We start from the raw sequence: 24,815 nt of genomic DNA, 5'->3' as shown, positions 1-24,815 counted from the left end.
TAAAAGCTCTTTAGTTGAGTTTAGAAACCATTAACTCAAACTATAAGGTCATCAAGATAAGGATAAAATCAATAGGATTGTCCTTCTGGGTTTTTTGCAGATAGGGCTAGTAAGTCTCTACAGCACATTCTTCTCCACACACACTCAAATATTTACTCTGGCTGCAATTTAACTTATGGTTTATTTTGTAAGATGCCAGTACAGTTTTGTCTGTAGCACCATTTCTTGCATCTGGTGGGACTGCACGGCTGTCAGGCTTTGCTCAGTATACACAGCTCCTCAATCATGTCTGGGTAATGTACAGCTTGCTGAAGAGAATGGGAAAATAATGCTCAAATAATGGAAGACGGCATCTGGATATTATAGTTATGATCACCATTATAAAACAGAATGAAAATATATATGAGGTTTGATATTACATCATTAAATACAAGTGCAGAAATTGGAATCTCTGGAAATGCAGCCAGTGATGACCTGCCTGAACAAACCTGCTGCACAGCTTGAAGGAGAGGCTGGACTCCGGATGCCACCAAAACTTGTGTGCATGAGCTAGTGATGGAAAAGCTCTCAACAGATGATGATGAGCACTATCACAGCTTGTTTACATGTTGAATAGTAACTTTAATAACCCTTTGCAGAACAGTCTACCCACCTGACCAAACCTTCTGCCATTAATGTGAGCATCAACTCATTTGTTTATCACAAGCAGATCACACTTTATACCACTCCTGACACTGGAAACTTCTAATGGTCACCTGGTTAGCCACTATAAATCTTCTAAGGGATTGTTTTTACAAAACTGTCACCTCCTAGTAGCGAGGGAGATGGCTCATGAGGGGATTAGGGTAAAAAAGTAACAACACTACAGATCTGGGCTATATAAACATCAGATATTTTCTACAGAATCTCCTTTATTTTGGCAGGTAACCATGTCCCTTCCTTCTGTCTGTGATCCCACACTTCCTGAGCCTGTAAAACAGGTAATCAGTATTGGCTTGTGTTCTCTACCACTGGGGAGCCTACCACAACACAACCCTGACTGCCAAAATGCGAAAAGGACACACAACATTTTTACCAGGATATTGAAGTTGATGTCATGAATCTAGGATACCAAAAGTAAGAATTTGGGGGTGGGGGGTGGAAAAAGCTAAAAGTATAATAGATATAAATAACTTTGTATTATTTAACTCAAAGTAGACATGAGGTCTTGGGTGACAGGTTTCACTTGATGATCTTTGAGGTCTTTTCCAACCTTGTTGATTCTATGATTCTATTCTATAATAGCCCATGACCTGTAGTAATAGAGTGCTTGTACTTACGTGTGTAAGCAAAACAACTGAAAAAAATGTGTTACATGAAGTGTACTAATTATCTTTGGAAATTCAAATGGAAACATAGTAAAATGCATACAAATAAACTAATGTTTTATTTATACAGGAATACATATAAAGTGATAAAAGCCACATTCAAAACACACTTGGGCACCCTGTAATAGTATAAAAAGATTATGTTTTCAAAATTTATTTTGAAAGTCAGATATTAGCTCTGATTCAGAGTTGTGCATGTAATACACATGCTGGCTAGGAAAAATGGAAAACTTACAATTTCTGAAACTCTCAGTCTTGGAGTTGTAAATATGGTAAATTAATAAAAATATTCTATTAATATTTGTACCTCAAACATGATAATTAAGTAGACTAATATTACGTGGAACCTTTTAGGTCTCCTTTCATTACTCTGGATTAATGTGTTCTAAATTTTTTTAGGAATAAGAGCAAAGAAAGTTTCTAAATTCTATGTAATTCTAATCAGCTACATATTAACTACATAAATCTTACAGAATTAATGAGTTAAATTTCAATAACATGATCATAAATTGTGCAAACATTGCCCCCCAAAATGTGTACCTAGTATTGTAAGCATTTAAAGCCTTATGAAGGTTTAAAGGAAGGGTGGGAAAAAAGCTGTTACTCTAAGACATGTATGTGAATGCTACATATTGAGTCAAGGGGATTACTAGGAAATATTCTATAAAGTGTGCAAATACAGTTTCTCACACAGTAGGTAGATTTTGGTCCAATGACAAAATAAGCATACGGGAATATTACATGTTTCACAGCAATTCAGAGCAGACCTAACACTTATTTCAGTATAAGGCAAAGTGAAGTTCCATTCTTTCTTTTGAAATTATTCAATGCAGTTAAAATAAATAAATCTTCAGGTTTATAAGCTAACTGGGTGATAAAACTTGTTGGCTTTATCACCTAATTTCAAACATTGTATGTACTTAAAGAAGAGATAAAATACCATCTGAATTTGAGCAGTACTGTCAATAGATTTGAACACATTAATAAAAGCTTTACAAAGTTTTAAAAATCCACAATATTCTGTGCTGTTGTAGAAATTAAATCTTCTGATTTAGCCTTTATTTAAATAACTTCAGTCAATGAAAATAGCCTAGAATCTCATTAAAAATCATTTTCCATCAACTGGGTAGAGCTTAATCATATCAATACCTCTTCATACAGTTTTTAATGGCATCATGTTTCAATAAATCACATCAGAGCCTTATTTAAAAACACATAAGGAGCCTATCAAAGCAGTAAACCCATAAAACTGCACACAAATCAAGAGAATTAGATGACTGATGTGGGTGCAACAATATGAACAAAGTTACACCAATTCCAAGTAGTCCAGATTGAACACAACAAGTTTTCCACATCTCACTGAGGATTTGCCTATAAGAGCTGGAGTACCAGACTTCACTCAAAACCTGCATTATTGTTGGACCTTGTTCTGACATGCAACCTCAGTGGTACCCAGTACTAGTGGGGAGGCTTCAGAGTTCAAGACATTGTACTAGTTTTACTGCCTTTGAGTCACTGAAGACAAACATGTTTAATCACAAATCTTCAAAAACAGTTGCTTAAAAACTTAGGCTCTCAAGTGCTCTGTTGGATTGGAAATCAACACCTTGCTAGATTAAGTCCTTGCTGAAACCCAAATGTATTCTTCTTTGTTTTACCATTAAGCTATTATGCATTGAACAAGCTGTCATACAATTTTACCTTGAATTTTCATGGCCTCCCTAATTTTAATATCCATATTGCGGATATGAATCTTCAAAAGGTTTTCAGTGAATACATTTTTTACCCCAACAGTAACCTGAAGTACAGTTTTTAGGGGAAAAAAAAAAAAGCAACACAACAAACAACAATCAAAAAGTGCACTGCATGTTAACAGATGGATAAAGGACCTTATTAGCATGCAAGAAACACAGTCTTTTAAACACAGAGTGTAAGCCTGCATGCCCTGTGATATCGCATTTATCTAGTAAGATTGTCATATTAGTAGTTACCATAGTCTATCACAAATCAATACAGATAGCAACTCAAAAGTCAAGACCCAATTCAACCACAAAGTATGATTTCACTTTAGACAGGTTTCTGCCAATTTAATAGTCATACAAGAACATTGATTAATGTTTTCCACATCTGTTTGAAGGCAGTCCAACCTGGCTAAAGCAGAAGTTTCAAGCTCTTCACCATCTTGAATGGGGAAACCAGGAACACATTTCTGGAGTGGAAACTGTTTCAGGATTACTGGATAAACCAAGTGCTGCACAGAAATCCTCTGAGAAGTGTGCTCAGTAAAAAGGAGCTTGACAACATAAAATTGTACAAATCTCTCAGAAATATCAGAGACTGAAATGCAGAATTCCAGATTTGAGACACTTGGATTTGCAACCCTACAGTCATGAGGTGTTGGGTGATAGGTTGGATTTGATGATCTCTGAGGTCTTTTCCAACCTTGTTGATTCTATGATTAGATAGAATTTAGAAACAAATTATGACAGTCAACATAATCTAAAATTTGTTCTTGTGTAAAAGCTTAGCTCTTTGCAATATTTTTTATATGATAAACATGGATTGCTTCAGTTTGGATTTCATGAAGTGGCAACTTTATCACAGGTACACTGGAACATTTTACAACACATTTAATTTTACAAGTGTTAATTCTCCTTTGATCACTTGTTGAGAAGATAATCGAGGGAGAGTTATGGAAGGTGTCCAGAGAAGGGCAACAAAGTTGGTGAGGGTTTTGGAACACAAGCCCTATGAGGAGAGACTGAGGGAGCTGGGGTTGCTTAGCCTGGAGAAGAGGAGGCTCAGGGGAGACCTTATTGCTCTCTACAGCTACCTTAAGGGAAGTTGTAGACAGGTGGAGGTTGGTCTCTTCTCCCAGGCAACCAGCACCAGAACAAAAGGACACAGTCTCAAGCTGCACCAGGGGAGGTTTAGGCTGGAGGTTAGGAGGAAGTTTTACACAGAGAGAGTGATTGCCCATTGGAATGGGCTGCCCGACCATAAAGATTACTAGGCTGAAAAAAATCCCACCACCAAACCGCAACTCAACTTCAATGCCACAAGCACAAGACACACTCAGATTTGTTATACCTAAATCCCCCTTACATCACACAAATTTCACAGAATCACAGAACATTAGGGATTGGAAAGGACGTTGAAAGATCATCTAGTCCAACCCCCCTGCCAGAGTGCAATCACCTAGAGCAGGTCACACAGGAAACTTTCTATCCCTTTATACATTTGCTTCATAAAAACTTCCTTGCGTTTTCTCCCTATGCAAAGGAAGAACTGCACACACACACAAAATGCTCACAACATCTCAAAGTAATTCTAAGGGCATTTGGTATGACAGTGATGAGGAGGATGCAAAGTCATTAACAGAACATATCATAAATTTTATGCACATCTGTTGAGCTTACATGTCAACAACTGAAAAGTAACTAGCAACTACCAACTTCTCAGTTGGTAAACAAAATAATAGTTTTATTTATGGTTGCAACAGAAAATTGCAAAAAAAAAAAATCTGGTTAATTTTGAGGGTACCCTAGAGAAACATTATTCAAATTAATCAAAGACCCAAACTTCTAACTTTCCAAGTAATTCCAGATGTACCTCCAGAATACTTTATGTTGGTGCTACACAAAGTTTGTCATATTTTTGAATGGCTGTAATTAAGATGTCACAATATTTTATGAAAGACATTTCTGTATTGCACATCTCTCAGTGACTTCAACTAGTATGTCTTTTTCACTCTTGATAGATTCTGTAGCCCTGTAACAGGAAATAAACTGAAATAAGAACTTATATAATTTATGCTTTCATGAAACCACACAACTCCAGATTAATTGCAATTCACTGAAATAATCTATCACTGCTTAGATGACTAGTATAGCACTTCTCCACCCACTTTAGTTTTGTAATCTGAAAGTACCGTTAGTTATTTTTCAGTTCTACGTGTGTGTATACTACAGATGAGCATATGTATTCCTATAAAGGACTGCAAATTAAAATACTACTGATTTACCCCTTTAAACAAACAACTAATAATCAAGCCATTCTGGGAAAACAAATCAGGCTTCAACAACCATTTTAACAACAGATTAGATAATTTCTTCATCCTTGAAATCCCAGTTATGAAACTGATCCCAGTTATGGAACTGATTTAAGGCCTAAAACTGCATGCAGAACTTGATTTTTTATTTTTCAGTTCTATAATTGTGTATTCTCTTAATCTGAATACGTCCTTGGGATATGTTCTTGCATTCAAGTAGTTCCTTGTGTTATATTCACATACTTTAAGTGGTTTCACTTTCAGACATTGCTTATGACTTACTTCCCTTTTCTGTTTTTCTCATTATTGGAATACTAAAATGCATTTTAGGAGTTTCCTGTGATATAGTCTTTACCACCTGCTATAAATATAGCAGTGTTTTTCTTTATCTCTGCCCTTTCTATATAATCTTAATCATCTGACATTTGAAAGAATTTTTTCTTCTAACTGATCAGACCTTATTTTCTTTTGGTGTATGAGATTTATTACCTGTGAAATATTTAATTGCACTATTTACTGCCTTCAGCATCCCATTCTGGGAAAGCAAGCAGGCACCCCTAAAGACAACAATGTTAATGACTCCAGCTGATGTTTCTACTTTTCCAGCCAATGGAAATGTGAGCCCTGTTCCTGCAAGCAACATGTTTCCTGAAGCACTGCCACAGCTCACTCCAAATGCTCACTACCTGGAGCGAAGCCTACCAAAGGAAAAGCAGTCATTATTACTTTCCATAAGCAGGGCTATTTAACATAAAACCAGGTAAGTCATGAGAAAACAAAAACCCCTAAAGCTTATTCAGTCCAAGGAAGTAGATTAAGACAAAGATAGTTCAATAATGGTAAAATAAAAATCAGAATCAGTGTATTTCTGTAAAACCTTTCATTTAAGGATCTCCAAGTAATTTAAAGCCATTAAGTTAGATTTTTCCATGTGTATCCAGTTCTGGGCTCACCAATTCAAGAGAGACAGGGATCTACTGGAGAATCCAACAAGGAGCTACAAGGATGACTAAGGGATTTGAACATCTCTCCAGACTGAGAGAACTGGGGCTGTTTAATCTGGAGAAGGCTGAGAGCGGATCTTATTAATGTCACAGAATCACAAAATTGTCAGGGTTGGAAGGGACCCCAAGGATCATCTAGTTCCAAACCCCCTGCCATGGTGAGAGATATTTTCCACTAGATCAGGTTGCCCAGAGCCCCATCCAGCCTGGAATTTAAAACTTCCAGACATGGGGCTTCCATCACCTCCCTGGGCAACCTGTTCCAGTGTCTTAACACCCTTATGATAAAACTTCTTCCTAACATCTAAGCTAACCTACTCTCGTCTAGCTTGGGTCCACTCCCCCATGTCCTATCACTACCTGACACCCTAAAAAGTTCCTCACCAGCTTTCTTGTAGGCTCCCTTAAGATATTGGAAGGCCACAATTAGGTCTCTTCAGAGCCTTCTCTCCTCCAAACTGAACAACCCCAATTCTCCCAGCCTGTCCTCATAGGAGAAGAGCTCCAGCCATGTCCTCAGGGCCTTTCTCTGGACAGTTTCCAGCACATCCATATCTTTCTTGCACTAGGGATTCCAGAACTGGACACAGTACTCCAGGTGGGGTCCCACAAGAGCAGTACAGAGGGGTAGAATCACATCCCTTGACCTGCTGGCTATGCTTCTCTTGATGCAGCCCAGATGACATTGGCTTTCTAGGTTGCAAGTGCATACTGGTGGCTCATGTTGAGCTTCTCATCCACCAGCACCCCTAAGTCCTTTTCTTTAGGGCTGTTCTCAAGCCAGTTCCTGCCCAGCCTATATTGGTGCCTGGGATTGCCCTGACCCAGATGGAGGACTTTGCACTTTGTCTTTTTGAACCTTATGAGGCTGTCGTGGGCCCACCTCTCCAGCCAGTCAAGGTCCCTCTGGATGGCATCCCTTCCCTCCAGCATGTCTGCTGCACTACACAGCTTGGTGTTGTCAGCAAACCTGCAGAGGGTGCACTCAATGCCACTATCCATGTCAACAGTGAAGATGTTAACCAAGACTGGTCCCAGAACTGATCCTTGAGGGACTTAGACATGGACCCATTGACACCCACATATCTATAAACATTTGAGGTATAGGTGTCAAGATGAAGGTGGTGGTCTCTTTTTGGTCATGTCCAGCAAGAGGACAAGGAACATGCTGGTATAAGCTGAAACACAGGAAGTTCTACCTCAACATGAGAGAAACATCTTTACTGTGAGGGTGACACAGCACTGGAACAGGCTGCCCAGGAAGATGGGGAGTCTCCTTCTCTGTAACTTCCAAAACCCACTTGAACGCATTCCTGTGTGGCTGCCCTAGGGGATCCTGATTTGTCAGGGAGGTTGGACTAGATAACCTCTCAAGATCCCTTCCAGCCCTAACATTCTATGATTGTGTCCTTTTGTTGTTGTTGTTCATGCAGCACTGAAAAATGAATGTGTAAGCTTTTGCTCACAAATTTGACAAGCATAAAGCCAAATTTTTTTTACAATCAATGTTTTGGAAATGGTTTAGTTGCACATTTCAGAAAACACTTTCACAAAGCTACATTTCCTTCACCCATCATTGTGAAACTGTCCATTGAATTAGCAAACTAACTACTGACAAAGAATTCATGCAAGAGATATTCATGACCAGGAAATTCAATTTCCCCCTTAAGCATGGAGAAGTAGCTGCCAAACTTGAAACAAAATATCCTGCTACTATGTAGCAATTACTGCGCCATACCTGATGCCCTGTGTAGCCCTGTCAGCAGTCATTCCAAATTCCTTGACAGTTTCTCAGATGCTTCAACTCTATTTATCAGTGATACATTGTTCAAATATTTAACACTATCCCAACATCTCCATATCAAAAAAGAGTTTAACAGAATTTCACAGATGAACAGGATGAACAAGCAGTGCACAAGGACACTGATTACAGTAAGCAACTTGCAAACACAAATCAAAACCCTTCAATTCTACTGAAATACAACAGAAGTTTAAGACTCAACAAACATAACACTCATTTAACACTAAGGACCTGAAATTGGGTTGCTGAAAACCAGGTCTTGTGCCTTGTCTCTGACGCTAATTCATACTTCCTTTTCAAAAGTAGATGCCCTCGTGGCTGAGATTTACTTGCAAAGCATAGAAAGAAACTGGTAGCAGTCTGCATATAAAAAAACTACCAAAACTTTTCTAGCTGTATCATTAACATATCAGCTACACTGTGTTCAGTCCATTCAAGGAAAAACAAACAAACAAAAACCCCAAAATCCAACCCTGCCAAGCCAAAGACTGTCCTACAGGAACACACAAATTTATTATGCAGCACGATAGATTACATCTTCAGGAAGCCCTTCTGCTTATTCTTGTTAATACATTACCTATTTTGCTACTATGATATAATAAAAGCACTACCAGAACAAACATTCACTTTCTTGAGTAACATGAAGAAAATAATTTGACTCTAGCAGAGTGATTTTTTGTGAGGTAATTCTCTTCCAATTTATTCTACTGTCTTCATGTGTTATATTTTGAAGTAGATTCTAAAAATTTGGGGCAAAAGTCTTCCCCGTAATTCTGTACAAATCTAACATAATAAAACTGTGGATCTTCAGACATGTGCAACACAACCATTCCATTAATTAATATAACATAAAAGACAACAAGCTCTGAGCAACACACCCCTCATTTACAAAGACGATCAGGACTAGTCCTATGCCATGACAATGCTGATGATTTGTTTTACAAATAATGAAAAATCATAGTGCCATCTAAAACTGTGTTTCAAAGGGGTTTTTCAGTTTTTTGTTGTTTGTTTTTTGCTCTAAGTCTATCCTGAACAATTAGACTGTTTTTTTCATCTTGAAATCAAGACATGCAGTACCTATGTATTTAACATTCCCCTGTTGGACATTCATTGGCAGGTAGCTATTTTACATTATAATTCATTTTATCTTTTTTTTTTTCCCCTTTCCAAAGGCATTTTATTAAGCTCTTCAATTCTTATTAAAATTTTCATGCCCTACAGTGAGGCTGACAACAGTGTAGATTTGACAACCAGAAGCAGAGTAATCTAGCAAGAAATTACTATGCAAATGTGTCTGGGAGAAGATAACATTAATAAATATTTGCTGATGGGTCTTTTGCTCCAGTAAATGGCACATTTGTAATAAAAACTTAACCATAGTTGCATCCAAAGATCAGAAGTCTCAGATGTACATGTGGCTGATGGAAGACAAAAGAGGAAAAACACTTCCATATGTTGTAATTTTAGAGGAATCAAGCCAAGATCACTACCTTAAATGAAAATACTTTCCTTCCAACTTCTCACAGTCTATAAATGTTTCATTCACCAAAAAGAACCAACAACCCAACAAACAAACAAAAACCCCAACCAGAAAACCTTTAATACATTTCAAGCTTAATTCCGCAGCTGAAAGAACGTAAGTTACAGGAAAGTACATCGCATTTTTACTGTTGAGAAATATCAGTTATAAACTCTGACACTGAAAGGGAAGGGGAGAAAATACTACCACTGTGTGACTACATAAAATTTCAATTTAGACTACAAGAGTGTAAAAAGATGTTTCAGAAAAACCAGTAACCTCTCTGAAGTAAATTCTTAGGTAGAGGAAGGGTTTAGACAGCAGGAAAATGAAAAAAAAAACAAAACAGCAATTCAAGAGTGACCAACCTTCACAGACATCAGTGATGTACAGCAGAGCAGAACTCTACTTATGTTTTAGTTTTCCACTTCAGCTACTGCTACAAAACAACTTCCTTTTTAATTCAAACTATACTGTTTTTTTCAGTTGCCACATGTTTGTTTTTGGTTTTTGTTTTTGTTTTGCTTTACTCATGGACAGCACTCTCAAAATCCTGAATACAGATACACATACGGATTAAAGGTCATCCTGACACAAAAGTGAGAAGAGCTTAGATAAAAGTCAAGCTTGTGAGTGGTACAGAAATTGTAGAAATAAATGCCAAGCAACACTTAAACTTATGGAGCATTTTCACTCCCTCTTCTGTGGGATAAAGTTTAGTATGAGAGAGAAGAAAAAAAAAAGAAAAGCCATATTCTGGCAGCACAATCTTTGGAGTCAGAAATCCTGAATACTGCCTCGCAAGGTATGAGAGAGTCACAGGCTTAAAAGCATGCCTGTTAACAGTGACATCTTGTCAAGCACTTCATACAACTAAACTAAGCATTTTACCTTAAGTAAAACAGGAAGGAATCAGTCATCTAAATAAATCTGAATGCTTACACAGTGCTTCCACGCTTACCACAAAATACAGAAAGGCGTTTTTGTGCATTGATGGATATAAATGCTGAGGACATGTTCCAAAGGAGATAAAGACATCCCTAGGACAGCAGTCTGAATATAACACTCTATGATATTGCCTCTAATCAATTCCAATGAAGTGGGAAAAAGACAATGACTAATGAGCACACCTGTCAAGTACTAGTACCAGTGGACCAAGAAAAGATAACCAACAACATTAACATGGTTAGATTACAGATATTCTTACTTTCAAAATTTCAGGTAGACCTGTGAGAAAACATCTGCCAAGTAGATCATATATACAGTGCCTTTACAAGTTGGCTAGGAAATGGGGAGAAGATTCCATATTCCCTGTTTTCTGCCTCTTCACTGAAAGTATGCTTTAGATAACAGCCTTTGAAAACAATGCCCAGAAAATTAGGTGAGATGATAAACATAAAGGCAATTAAACTAAAATTATACCACCCCAATTCCCACCAACAAAGAACCAATTAAAAATAACTTTGGATGTTAAAGGTCACTATGAATCCTGGGTGGTATCAAGAAGTGGAAAGAGAACTGCTGCACAGCTGCCTGTCACTATTTAACATACAGTTTTGGAAGCAGAGGTCAGCCACTACAGAAGAGAAAACAAGCAGAGCATACCATAAGCAAGGGATACAACGTGGAAATTGTGTCCTTTCACAAGCTCTCAGCAAGAAAATCTTGACCCTGCCAGCTAAAAATTAACTGGAGAAGAGGAAAAGGCAGTAAAAGTCCTGAAAAACCTTGAGATGTATTGGTATCACGTTCCTAACTTTGTGCTAATAAAGACAGCTTTATGAACTCAGTTCTGGGTGAAACAGTATTTGTTACCAGTAAGAATATGTTGTGCAGATTGTAAAAACCAGGACCCGACAGCCTACTAGCGTGGAGGCAAAGTTGTCATCCTGATTCATTGGAAAGTCACTGAAACCATTGATGCGAACCACGATAATAAAAGGAAAAAAGTAATATATGTTCTTTTCAGATGTTACATGATCTGTGCTTGTAATTGCACACTTAATACAGTGCTGGACTTTAAATCAAGCTTCCTTGCTATTTTAAAAGAGGAATGTACCTAATAATAGGAGGACTTTAATAACAGGGAAGAAAAGGCACCTCATAATTAGAAAATTCAAATTGGCAAGATGTGGTTCGTAACTGCAGAGGTAAGGAGTTATTTAAACAATTCAAGAATTTAACAAGTAAATGCATCACATTCTGGAGTCCTTAAATTGAACTGGGATGTGTCTCTAAATAATCTTTTCTGGTTCAATTGCAGATTTATTGGACTTAATGGCAACCCCTGGCACATTAGGAAGGGCAATTTCTTCTGCTGAAGGAATTAATATTTGAGATTATTTTGTCTGGTGCTGTACAGAAGCTAAAGCTTGGTGATTCCTTTGGTCCTCAGAGTCTACAAGCCTCAGCGGATGCACTGATTCCAATTTTGTTTATACCAGAAGAGTCAGGCTAGACCATACATGGCTTACAAATTTGTTGACTTTCAAATTTGTTGACTTTCAAATTTCTTGATAACAAGTTCACTTTGATTAGCATAACAAGAAGATTTTTCTCATTATTTTCAGTTAATTGACAGATGTCCCTTCAGACTTCACTCTGGCAGCTGACTGTTCCACACCACAATAGCATGGTTGTGTTCTATTAATGTTCAACAACAAAATCAAAGGGGAGGGAAAAATAAGACTATTTCTACAAGACTGGGTCCTTAAAGAGCCCTCCACTGTGTGTCTGCACTGGTAATGCTTGTAACAGCTATGTAACATCTGAAACCTTGAGTTTGCAATACAATTTCCACTGACTCTAGAACTCTATTAAAGGCAGGCAATAAACAACATGTTTGTGCAATAGATGTCCTAGAAAATAATACAGTGAGTAACGAGATTTCAATTTCAGGATAAGTGTATTTATGGTAGCATATCAGTTCTATTGCAGATTAGCACCACTTGACAACCTACTACAAGCTGCTATTTTGACATACTTTAGTATATATCATTTCCAGATACAAACGCTGGACTACACAAGACAAAAAAAAAAAAAAAAGGCATTTTTTCTTTCTTTCTTTTCTTTTTTAATCATGCTCCCTATCTTGTGCATGGGTACCTTATATAAACTTTCTAAACTCCTAATTTTTTCTCCATGGTTTTCCTTCCTTTTGCCACAAAGGGTTTGCCATTGGAAAACAAGGCACATCTCTTTCAAAGAGGGTCTGGATCAACTCATATGTGCATAGTGTGCACCTGTCAGTTCCGAGAATGATATAACCCCTAGTACAGGATGGGTGACACAGAGCAGTCAAATAGCCTCCTAATCAGCAGCCAGCAGAAGGAACACATTCCTGCCATGCACTCTCTAGTTACTCAATTAATGCATGAAAATTTATTATTAGGATTCTTATCTTAGTTATTTAAAGCAGGTAAAGTAACTTCAATGTACTGCATCTGCACTTTGCAGAGAGAAGACTTGAAGCAGCCAGGGTTGCATGCTCACTATCTATCAAAGCAACCCCAAGTTTTCAAATAAGGAAAACAGTACAAAGTAGAAATACTTTAAAAGTATAGGCAGCTTTATTTGCTCAATTCACCTACTGGCTTCTTAGTCCGGATAACCACAACAAACATTTCAGAAGCAAAACTGTAAAAAAAGATGAAAAATGACTGCATTTAATCTAAGATAGTATGTGGCTGTTATTCCGTCAGCTCCCAAGTATTTAAGCAAAATACAAGCACATCATGATTGTAAACATACTCTGTCTTTGCCAGGGTAGATCTCCAGTGCAATAATTTGCAACAGACAGGATCATTACACACTAAAATTCACTCTTTCCTTCTGCCATTAGAGTCTTGATAAAAAATGTGATTGAAATGTATAACTTCAATCTCATACAGGTTTTTAAAGTTTCAGTGATACTTGGTATTCAATAAATTAACAGGCCTTCAAATATATTTCTTGTATATAAAAGACCTCCACCCAAAGAAACCTACATCAACAACTGAAGAACTCAACAAAGCTTCACTTCAAAAGAGGATTCAGTAAAAGTGGCTGGAAGTTTTACTTGAAACAATAGTAATAATTATTTAGAAGGCTATTTTTAACCTTTTGAATTTTGTTTTATTTAATAACATGCCTATTATGCATTAAACAGACTTCTGATAAGCAGTTTGATATATGAAATTGTGTTTCTAAACAGATGAAAATGTGAAGCACATCATATTGATTCAAATAATAGTCTCTTCCTATAAAAACATAAAGCAACACAAATACTTAAATTAAAATGTTTGTGCATTTCTGCAGATTTCTGATTAATTGTGCACTTCCTCAAAACAAGTATGTGCCATGAGGTTTCCTAGATGTAAAAAAATGTTTTATAAAAACCAAACCCCCCAAAATACACCACAGAATTCACAGTCTCATTTGTCTCTTCAGCTGTGATCAACTTCACTCCCAGTTTCCAATAATAAATAATGGGGGCAAAACCCTGGAATGCTTCAGCTTCACCCTGCATTCTGGGGCACAGCACTGCAGCACTGCACACCTCTCATTTTCTGCAGGCAGGGGAACAAGAGAAGTGACCAAACTAGCATCCAGAACACCAAAAGCAGAACAAAACCAAAACAAATTAAAAATAATCAAAATCCTGCATACATCATCTCGAGTAGCATTTCTTTGGGCCTAGCCTCAAAAATATATTACTTTTCATCTTTATTTAATGTAACTGCTTTTAAAGTGGAATTTTCAATGGCCAGAAGTTGTATTTTCTTTTGCTCCAGTTCAAACTCCTGTTCATGAACAATACCCACCAACCTGTGAACACTTACACAAATGTTTAACCTTAGGTGCATGATTAATCACCACTAAAGTCAGATAAAGTGCCTGTGTGAGAGTAGTTGGCCTTGAGAAGTCTGGAACATTCTGACTTCAGCCACATTGCTGTTTCGTTTTATCCATCAGGATGAAGCAATGCCTTCTGCTCTCTCAATTTTGATTTGCTTCTTGAGTTCATTGGTGTATCACACAAGATTTCTAGTGCAATTCTCTCCCTTTTCACCACCAAGCCCATTAAAACCTTTCCAACTAGTGAGCATATGTATGGAAGAGTGAGAGAAGAAGCTACAGGTTTAGGTTGCAGAGTGCTTTCAGAGCATGGAAATCTGTGGTAGCTTTTATGCACTCTTGCAATAACTCATTCTGTTTGTCTCATTTCTCAGAAGATTCCAGTAAACTTGGGCTGGATCAATGAATAAATATCATGTTGTGAACAACATGACAGTTTGGGATAAAAGCTTGTCAAACTGAAAAATGTTTAACAATCCATTTATAAATCAAAAATTAAAATTATATAGCTATACTTAGCAAATCCCATGTGAAATCATGCCAGTTCAAGGATTTTTTTTTCCCCCCTCCATAATTATTTAATGGTTTGGATACACATTGCAAACTAATCCAAAAGTTATGCTTTTCTCATTTTCACTTCTTTGCAGGTGAGTACCCTGATACACTTATGAAGCAACAGACTGTTTCTGCCTCTTAACTGAATAATTGTTAGTGACCAATATGAAACAATTCAAGCACTGAAGCCAATCATTTGCAACAAAAATCTTCTAAACCCTAGGAATTCATAAAGTATTTAAAGTAAATAGCTTCGTCACTCAGATATTCATGGGTATTTCCTTACAAAGCATTATCAGATTACAGACTTAATTCATCAGCTGCTGGTAAATTATTACTATATTGATCTGGATTTTAAGCTTCATTAATTGTCCAGTTGAGAAACATCACCTCCAGAGGGATACCAATGGCACAGGTACCATGCAGTAACAGTAAGTTCCAGAGTAGAAGTCTAATATACAATTAGAAGAGCAGGGTCAATTCAGATTGATTTTTTTCCCCAGTAAAGATAATACAAAATAATTTGTAAATTAAAGCAAAGTAATTTGTCTTGTTCATTTTGAGGAAGGAGCAAAGGAGAAGGAAGAAAAAAAAAAAAAGGAGGTATTTTTGCATCAGAAGAGAAGTACATGTTAGAGAGGAGAAAATATTAAAATGAGCAAGCATTTGACAGTATTTTCACGTGTTTCTGCCAGATTTTTCCTTGTTTCTGTCAATACTTATCAACAAAAATCTGGTACTACACCATTTCATGAGGATTCTTTAAAATCATGTCTACAAAAATTTGAGGATGTTTACATAACGATTTAATCCCCTGGAAATGAACTTCTGGTGTTTCAGCTTCATTTTTTATCTCAAAGTCTGGGCTCTGCTCACCAGCCAAAGTGACTCAAAAGCTTGAATGTTATTTTCAGAAGTAACCTGGGTACCCAGGTGCCAAGTGCTATTTATGTTTTCTTAAAAAGAGGTCACTACAGCGATTACTTAATAGAGAGGATGGATTTTTACTATTCTGAATCTTTACTGGAGACAGGCTTCAACAGTACCATGAACAAAGCTGGCAACAATACATTAATTGCAATTCCTAAAAATAACCTTCCATTCTTTCCAACTAGCCTACTTTCTCTTGATGAAGTGATTTCTGTGACTCTTTATCCAGATGTGCCACTCTAAAGCCTAAAAACTTCCTCACCTCTTTATTCTCCCTATGTTCCATTTAAGCATGTTTCGTGGATTAAAAAGCCCCTCCTTTTCTGTTCACATTTAAATACTCAGTCCCAGAACTATGGTTTCCTTCTACCTATACTGATAAAAAACTTTTCAAGATGTCACCATTGCAAACACCCTAGGGGGAATGAGAGGAGATTGCATGTATGTGAAAAGTTCTAATCCAGTCTGGGTAGAAAGAAAATTTTAGGGATTTCCTTCACAGATTTCTTCCTTCCTCTTCCTCTCTCTGCTCCACTACTATGAAGAATCGTAAAGAAAGAAAATGGAGGCCCCTGGGTGGAAGTCACAAACTTTCAGGCAATATGTTCTCACATTTAATTATGTCATTATAGAATACTTGAAGAGAACAAAAAGGAAAGCAGCATGCTAGAGACCTGCTCTCTTTCTCTTCTTGCCCAGTAGAAGTATAAACATTACTCAATACAAAAGAACCAAAGAACAAGCCAACCAACCAAAAAACACACACCAAAAACCCACCAGAAACAAAACCCCAAAACACACACCACAAAAACCTCAAAAGTCTCCTGACCCAGAAACACCCTTTAATCACCTGAATACATATCTCATAGATCACCCAAAAGCAGCCACATACACTAACAAGTGGTATTACCACATACATCATAGCACAAATTCTAGCCCAGTTAAAATTTGGGCACTTTCACAAGCTGCCCACCAAGTTTTTGTCTGAGTTTTCACAGTCATATTCTTTCCCTTATTTAGCTCCTATAACACACTACATGCATTTGAAAATCTTAGTCCTTAAAGAAGCTGTACTTCTCTATTCACAGAGTAATAAAAAGACTTTCTCATCTCCTCCCAAGATCTACACTGCTCAATCACAGACCAGGGTAAGTCTTGGACCTACTAAAGGGTAAGGAATTTAGCCATCCACTTGCCCTAACTGGTAACATCAATACAAAAACCAGTTTTACAGATCAAAAAGTAACCTGGCTTCTCCACTTCCAAGAAAAACACCAAACACAAAACCAACCAACCAAAAAAACCCAACCCACGGGAAAAAACCAATTAGTTCATTTTTCCTTCAAGGACAAGTTACAAGCTTGTTGCAAGTTATCATGATTTCTGATAGTGGGGAATATTAGTGTGTTTCAAACCTAATATCAAACTAATATTGTATTGTTGTGTTGTTGTATGAAAGGAGAGACGGTTAGCACTCCCCTTGATAAGGATGGAAGAGGCCCTTGTGGCCTATACAACACGCATACGGTTAAGGCACTGCCACCTACTTCGTGGCATCTAACCATGTTTGGAGACTTGATAGGGTGCTTGGTTGCAGGGTTTAGTTGATGAGGTGGTGTTGGATGATAGGTTGGACACGATGATCTTTAAGGTCTCTTCTATCTCTTCTGGTCTATTCTATTCTAATAATTTCAAACCTAATATCTAACTGCTCAGAACACAACAGAAAGCATATGAGAGAGAACACACAAGTTCTTGAATGAACATTCTGAGTGAGACCTTCAGAACATCTCTGATTCATTAGCCTATAGGGAGAAAAAAAAACACATTAAGTCCAGCTTCAGCATTAGGGCTTCAACAAGGCTTCCACAGTAAACTGCAGTTCTCAGCTTGCTCTGATCCTCAGAAATCATCAGTAACCTGAAGATTTCCATGAAGAGGTTGGGTAGATTTGACTCCTACAATCAAGTGATAACATGGAATGGTTTACAACTCCATACCCCTTCCCCAATAATTTTTTCCTTTCAGTTAATGCTATCCTCCTCTTCAGAATCTCCTTTTAACTAACCTTGCAGTAGTGAAGCTTTTATTGCCCAAATTGTCTCAAACTGCATAAGGCCACCATACATTAATAGTGATGTTGTCTAAAGAAGAAATTAAAATTATGATGCCATGCAGTAACTGCCAATCTGATGTAGAAATGGCTCTTGAAAAAGTAAAACTCCCTACTAGGAAAAAAAGTAGTTTTGTCTAGCGTAACAAGCATGCCAGATCTTACTTCTCACTTCACCAATGTGAAACAGTAGGGGGGTGGGGAGGAATATGCAGCAATAAAAACACTTGGAAGAGGATGCAAGATCTTTGAAAGCTGAAAGCGCCTTACAAACAACAACTTCTTGGAACAAAGAACTAGCCAGCTTGAAATGTGACAAGCTCGAATTCACAGCCATAAAAAGGACACATAAAAAGAATCTCAAAAATAATAAAAGGAAAAGGAAAGGCATTCTAGCTCAAGCATTCAAAGAAATAAACAAGTTTTACATGTCAGTGTAGTGACATGTCACACATTGTTTCCCAAATGTTTGTAATAATTTCTACCTTGTAGCCTTTAAACACAGTTTGACAAATAGCAAGCAAATTTACTCAAAGGTCCTAAAATGACCCCCCAAAAAATGTTTTAAGCTACCTAAAATTCAAGCTGTCAGTCTGCATCTGTTTTGTAACTACAGGACAATCAAGACAATGAGGCTTTGAGAAAGGAACTTTGTTGAAGTGATACTCTGCTGCACCTTCCAAGCCTCTTGGACAAAGAACAGTAGTCTTCATATCTTCTTCTTCTCTTCCTCTTCCATGATGATGGAACAATAAAAAAATTTAAAAAAAAAAAAAAAAGAAAAAAAAGAAAAAAAAAAAGGGTACACTATCTTCTTACTTCTTAAGTAAGCTTCTAGAACCTATGCTCTCCAGCTGCTTATTCCTCAAGAAGTATCTGTATCTGCATCATGAAATAACTTCACCTTTAAAAGTTACAAGTTGTGTTCCCTTGGGCTCCCCTGTCACCAGAATCGTGCCATCTGACTCTGCCAAACCTGTACACAGATTGCCATTTGTGAGGTGCTGCAGTCCATTGCACACAAACTATAACCTTTTGGAGTTTATAAGGACTAAAGCAAATTGTGTTTTCCTACCAGCTAATTTGCTCCATTCCTTTCATGATGCTGGGAATAGTAGAAGAGTAAAGAACTTAAGAATAAAAAAACCATGACCAGTTCCAGAGCCCACCACATCTTCTGCACAAAATGCAGTGTCAAATTCTGCTGCTTGAAGACAGATCTGAGCAAAGCAGCGAACACTGTAACATCAAAAACGTTTATTGCAGGATCAGAATTAGCAAGCAATACAATTTAATATTACCTAGTATAGAAGACAGATTAAGATTAACTGGACAGAGTAACCCAAGCAAAGCCTAGCAGTGCACAACATTAACCACCTTAATCTTTGATCTGTCAGAGTTGGAATACCCTCCTTCAAGAACGATTAAAAAAAAAAACCCAAAGTGGTAAAAAAGTAGGTTTTACAAAGGTAACTTTACTAAGAACTTTTTTGGACTCCTGCACATTTCCAAAGAGCAAAGTTAGCAGTGTGTTCTAAAGTTGCTGTCTAAAAACAAAGTCTCCACTGAACATTTAGGGTGTTTCACGTACATTTTACCAGCGTGTTTTCTCCTTGATCATTAAATAAGCACTCAGAGACTATTAGTAGAGGGACTGTAATTCTCCATGTCATAAAAAAAGTGCGAAGTGATTATAAAACTGTTCATAGTGTAAGAAGGTGACAATGATTTTACTAATTATGTCATGAATGACAAACATGCTTACAAATGTCATCTGAAAGACTACAACAAAATAGCTCCAAAATGCTAACATAAATGTGAGCAATTTAGGTAATTGGGGAGAATTCTCCTTTTATTAGGGTTTTCCTATGATCCCCATCACAAACTGAATTTTTGTTGGTTTATTTTTTGTTTGTTCTTTGGTTGGGGTCTTTTTTTGGGGTGGGTGGGAGAGGTGTTGTTTTGGGCAGGGGTTGCTGTTTTGGGGTTTATTTGGTTGGTTTTATCTCCAAGGAACACCTTAGCAGATGCTATCAGCTTTGACAGAACACCAAAATTCTAGCACTGAACCATAAATTGACCATTACCATAAAAAGAACTGCTAAATGAGAAACCATGTGCTCAGTATAAAACTAATTTCATGCTTTCAAAAGCACACAGTGGCTTCTAGCAAGATAGTGGCCCTGGGACTTGCAAAGACAGATTGGCTAATACAAATGGTGTGTGCTCCTGATGCAGTCTGCTTAGCCAAGCTTTACATGTACTGGCAGTAAATGGAAATTCTCGAATCTTCTGTCAAACAAATACACACTTATCTATAACTTTAAAGCTGAAAGCTATAAAACAGCTGTCTCATAAATATATTTAGCAGGAAAATGCATGAGCTGTCCTAGTTCCTCATAAAAAAAGAGCCCACAGCAGTCTTTTACATAGTAAGCATAGTCATTTCTATACCAAGCAAGAAAAACATTTATTATTTTTTTCAGTATCTTTCCTTTTATTTAAAAAAAAAAGAATAAATCACTATTAGCAAATGCAAATATAATCATAGTAGGTCTCACCACAAGTGAAACATATCATAACAGCAATGCTTAAAAGTAATTAAGTTGAACTATTTTTTGTGTTCTTCTCCAGGAGAAATTTTCAATAAAGAATTATTTTTTTTTTAAACACACAGGTACAAAGTCTATTTAGTTTACGACAATGCTTCTTCTGAGCTTAAAGATTTATTACTAGAACTTCACAGGCTACCTTTAGCACACTATCTGTTCCCTTAGATAAAACTTACTGCACTAAATCTCCAATTTAACTGGTTAGGGAGAAGTGGTAGTAATTTTATACCCTTCTCAAAGCAAGCTGTCAGTGCAAATGAATTACTGGAAGCTATCGTGGGCATGCCAGATCATAACTTTTAATATTAACAATGACAGACATATGCAAGATGTCAAATCCGGTATACAATTTATTTAATTCTTTACTTTCTTAGTTTATCTCAAGAATCCGATAGCTCTTGTGTTTTACATATCATTGTAACTACAATTTGAGATTTAACAAGCCAGAAAGCAAGCTCTGGTAAGAGATATTTAGTCACACCGCTAATTAGCTTCTTTCTGTAACAATAATACAGCATTACTGACATGTTCCAAAAACATATAAAATGCATAGGAAGTCACCTACTGGAAAGATGCCCTCTGCAAACAGCAAGCAAGTAAAAGGAGCTTGCCACATATTTAGACTTACTTTTAATATTGAAATTAGCAGAAAAATATGCATTACATCCCTTACCAATTCCTTATCCTTTCCACTGGAATAACTAAAACACAAATGACATGCACACAGAAATAATGCCTAACATATAAGCATCCACTCAGTATGATATCATAAAGCAATTCAGTGAAGTTCAATAATAAAAATCATGCTCACCTCTACTGGGAAGTCCACTCCACATTACGGCAATATTATTTAAACAGCTTAAACAGCAACCAAGTTACATAAACAAAACTTCCAGTATGTGACCAATATGATCTACGGTGCTACAGAGACTTGGCTCCAGCCCTGATCATCTGTGTGACAGTACACTGTCACCAGTGCAGCCTCAAACCTTCCCAGATGCTGGCTTATTGCATTGCTCATTGAAAATCCTTCACACGCTGGCAACATTTTAGGGAAGGACAAGCACACTCTGAGTCATTTGTAAAGAAAGCAAAGCAATTTCAGTTCTGTATCTTCATGCGTACCGAAACACAGAGCACTGTCAAAGTAGAAGTCTGAGGTGAATTTATGCTGAGAAACAAGCAACCCAAGCCTTCATTATCAATGCATGGAATCAGCTAGAGCGATCAAATTCAAACAAATCATTAAAAAAAGGGATGATTATAAAAGGCTCTACAGATTCAGCTCCAAACCACACAGAATGAAGAATCGTCTCTCTAGACTGTGTCAATGTTAAAAATAGCTCTGTCTTTTCTACAATGAGCACGAGACAGAGGAGACTCAGTAGCCTGTATTCTGATGAGCTTGATTATTGGGGGGAAAAAAAAAATCCAGTAATAAAAATTAATGATTCCTTACAGCTCTTCTAAATAAGATTAATTTAGAATTATGCAAATGAACAAATAAGTACTTTTTAACCACATAACAGACGAAGTCTACTATATACAAACAGAAGCATTAGTATTTAGATGAAAGATTTTACAATACTGACCCAGCAAAAATCTGTACAGAATCAACAACTACAAGTATGCTATTATATGACCAACACCTTCATCTTTCAAACCCATTAATTTTTAATTACTTACTATGAAAAATCTCTATGGCTTATTAAATTCATGCTCTTCCTACTCCCACACAGACTTCCCACTATGTAAATCTTTTTGTCTTTTAAGGTACTTCATACATTTTTCTTTCCCAAAAAAGGTAAGAGGGCATGCGTCGCTGTGTGGACTCACACCCACAGAGATAAACCGGTTAATAAGAATCAGATGTAATCATTACTAGGTTAAGTTTGCATAGAAACAGAAGAACACAGGAGCTTTTATTATAATACCTGTACGGTTATCCAAACAGACTACTGTGACACAAAACAGCTATGAAATACATTTTGGCAGGACTTTTGATTACATGTGAGGATACTTAACCCAGAAAGAGTATCTGAATAATTTTGGAAGACAAAAACCAATAAACAAAGTTGCCTTTATTATTATTTCAGTCATTTTAATACTGAAATCACTGCTGGGAATGCACACTGAATAAAAATGGTGACTCTGCATTTATAGATTCCTTTTCATCTCAGCTGTCTACTTGAAGGTGGGGTTTTCTTCTTTTCCATTAGGGAATTTTTTGAATGTTTTGTGCTAATGCATCTTGACAACTACTTAAAAACAACCAACCTTAATGAAATAACAACTTTCCTTTTTATCTTTTTTTCTTGAATACTACCAGTAAGTACACAAACCATCCACTTATTTTTATGAATTTTACCAATACTTTCACAGAGCAAACAGCACAAATTACAGTAGATACAGTTTGAACTTTGCAAAGACGACACCATGTTTAGTGTTAGCTGTCCCCAATATCAAATCTCATAATCAATATTTTGTAAGGAGCATGAAGTGCACTGAAGCAGTATAATAGATTCCCTTAATTTCAGAGCAATTAATCATAACTACTGTGAAAGAAACATAGCAATCACTTATCATAAATACATTTCATACTATAAGAAAAATGTTAACTTATGTAGCATTTCAGTTGTGGAAGTTACTCAAATGATGGAAAGAATGTGGAACCATACACTAAATGCAATCTTGTTCAAAAGACTGCTGAATAAGAGAAGTAGTCAACATACCCTGTAGTGAGAAGTGGCATAGAAACAGTTTCTCAACAGCTCACTAATCTAAGTTGCAACTCTTTAAAAATTACTATTATACTGGAGAAAAGTAATAGTTTTTGGTTTTAGCAAAAAAATTTCATTTTCTCCAAACAGAGTGGCAAAACAGGATCACAAAATAGGGAGCAACTTCCCTTTCACACAGAGGGCAGGTGGAGAAAGCCCTAGGGTGTTACTCCACTTTGTGCCCTTGCAGCAGCAGTGTTTTTCAAAGTGCCTTCCAAATGGCTGGGCTGTAGGCAGCAGATGCAGAAGCAGAAAAAGCACTGACCTACAAGTCTAAAAAAAGGTTTGGGCACAATACAAGAAAGAGTAAGCTCACAGTGCTTTCTACTATCCTCCTCTCCTCTGTAGTATTACACATCAATTCTATAGCTATCTATGCACGCACTGAGTAAGACTCGGTTCACAAACTTTGAAGTGGTGACCTCTACAAGTCCAAAAAAGGTTTGTGCATAATACATGAAAAAGTATGAGTACAGTGCTTTCTACTGTTCCCCTCTTGTCTATAGTCTTACACGTCAGTTGTATAGCTATGTGCGTATGCATTTAGAACCACACAGCTCACTTACTGTTTTGGCTACTGCTTACAGTTCCTTTGAGTACACATCAGAATGATTCCTAACTATCTTCTGTAACAGAAGCCATATTATCCTTGCTTATCTTTAGAAAAATGAGACAAACTGATAAGGAATTTGAGAATCTTGATCAAGAGGCTTGAAGAGGGCAAAAATTCTGTTCTCCATTAAGTTGGCACGAAGCAGCTTTAGATGGCAATGAAGCTACTTGCCAGGTAGCTAGTCTTGGCCCAGCTAAGGATTCAAACCTACATACAAAGACCTCTATTTAGGATGAGATTCTTCTGACAATTGAAAACCAAGGGAAAACTCTAGTAAAATCTGCAGCTTCATTCTGCTATAACAGACCTTTGTTTAATCCTGCACTGACCTAGTCAACTGGCAAGGTAATTTCTTTACAGTTTCATTACACAAAAAAAGAACAAAAAAAGTCTTCCTCAAAGGCCCCAGGGCAAAGGTGGGTATGTGGATTTAAGGCTAGCTGGGATATTTTCAGAGTAATTTCTCAATGTCTACTAAGAGTCACTTTAAGTTTTTGAGAGAAAACCAAATGATTAATTAATGCTTAATCAAAATTAGATGTTAAAGAAGGTCCTTGTCCCTATTCACACTTCCTTACTTCAGACATTTGGCGAAATAATATGCAAGTTAGCTGTATACTCCATAGATCCT

General features: G+C 36.9%; 1 protein-coding gene and 1 non-coding gene across 4 annotated transcripts in view; one reads left to right on the top strand and one right to left on the bottom strand.

The window, feature by feature from the left end:
- Window positions 1-22,534, bottom strand: part of ZNF385B (zinc finger protein 385B) — a 125,982-nt gene extending 103,448 nt beyond the window's left edge. The window contains exon 1 of one of the 3 annotated variants that reach the window (XM_054173989.1): window positions 22,478-22,534. Coding sequence is in view for 1 of the 3 variants with exons in the window: in XM_054173976.1 (XP_054029951.1) it covers window positions 21,603-21,627 (25 nt within the window). In the remaining 2 variants the exon portion in view is untranslated. Of the gene's footprint in view, window positions 1-21,602; window positions 21,990-22,477 lie in introns of those variants that run through there. The other 2 variants (XM_054174004.1, XM_054173976.1) reach the window with 2 other exon arrangements.
- LOC128899376 (U6atac minor spliceosomal RNA) lies at window positions 17,512-17,635 on the top strand. Its single transcript, XR_008463078.1, has one exon. It is a non-coding gene; the product is annotated as a U6atac minor spliceosomal RNA (small nuclear RNA).
- Window positions 22,535-24,815: the final 2,281 nt, after the last annotated feature.

The sequence above is a fragment of the Dryobates pubescens genome, chromosome 2, assembly GCF_014839835.1.
Source record: "Dryobates pubescens isolate bDryPub1 chromosome 2, bDryPub1.pri, whole genome shotgun sequence".
In the NCBI taxonomy this organism is placed as follows: domain Eukaryota; kingdom Metazoa; phylum Chordata; class Aves; order Piciformes; family Picidae; genus Dryobates; species Dryobates pubescens.
The sequence above is the reverse complement of the archived record's forward strand: the minus strand, read 5'-3'. Positions and strand labels throughout refer to the sequence as shown.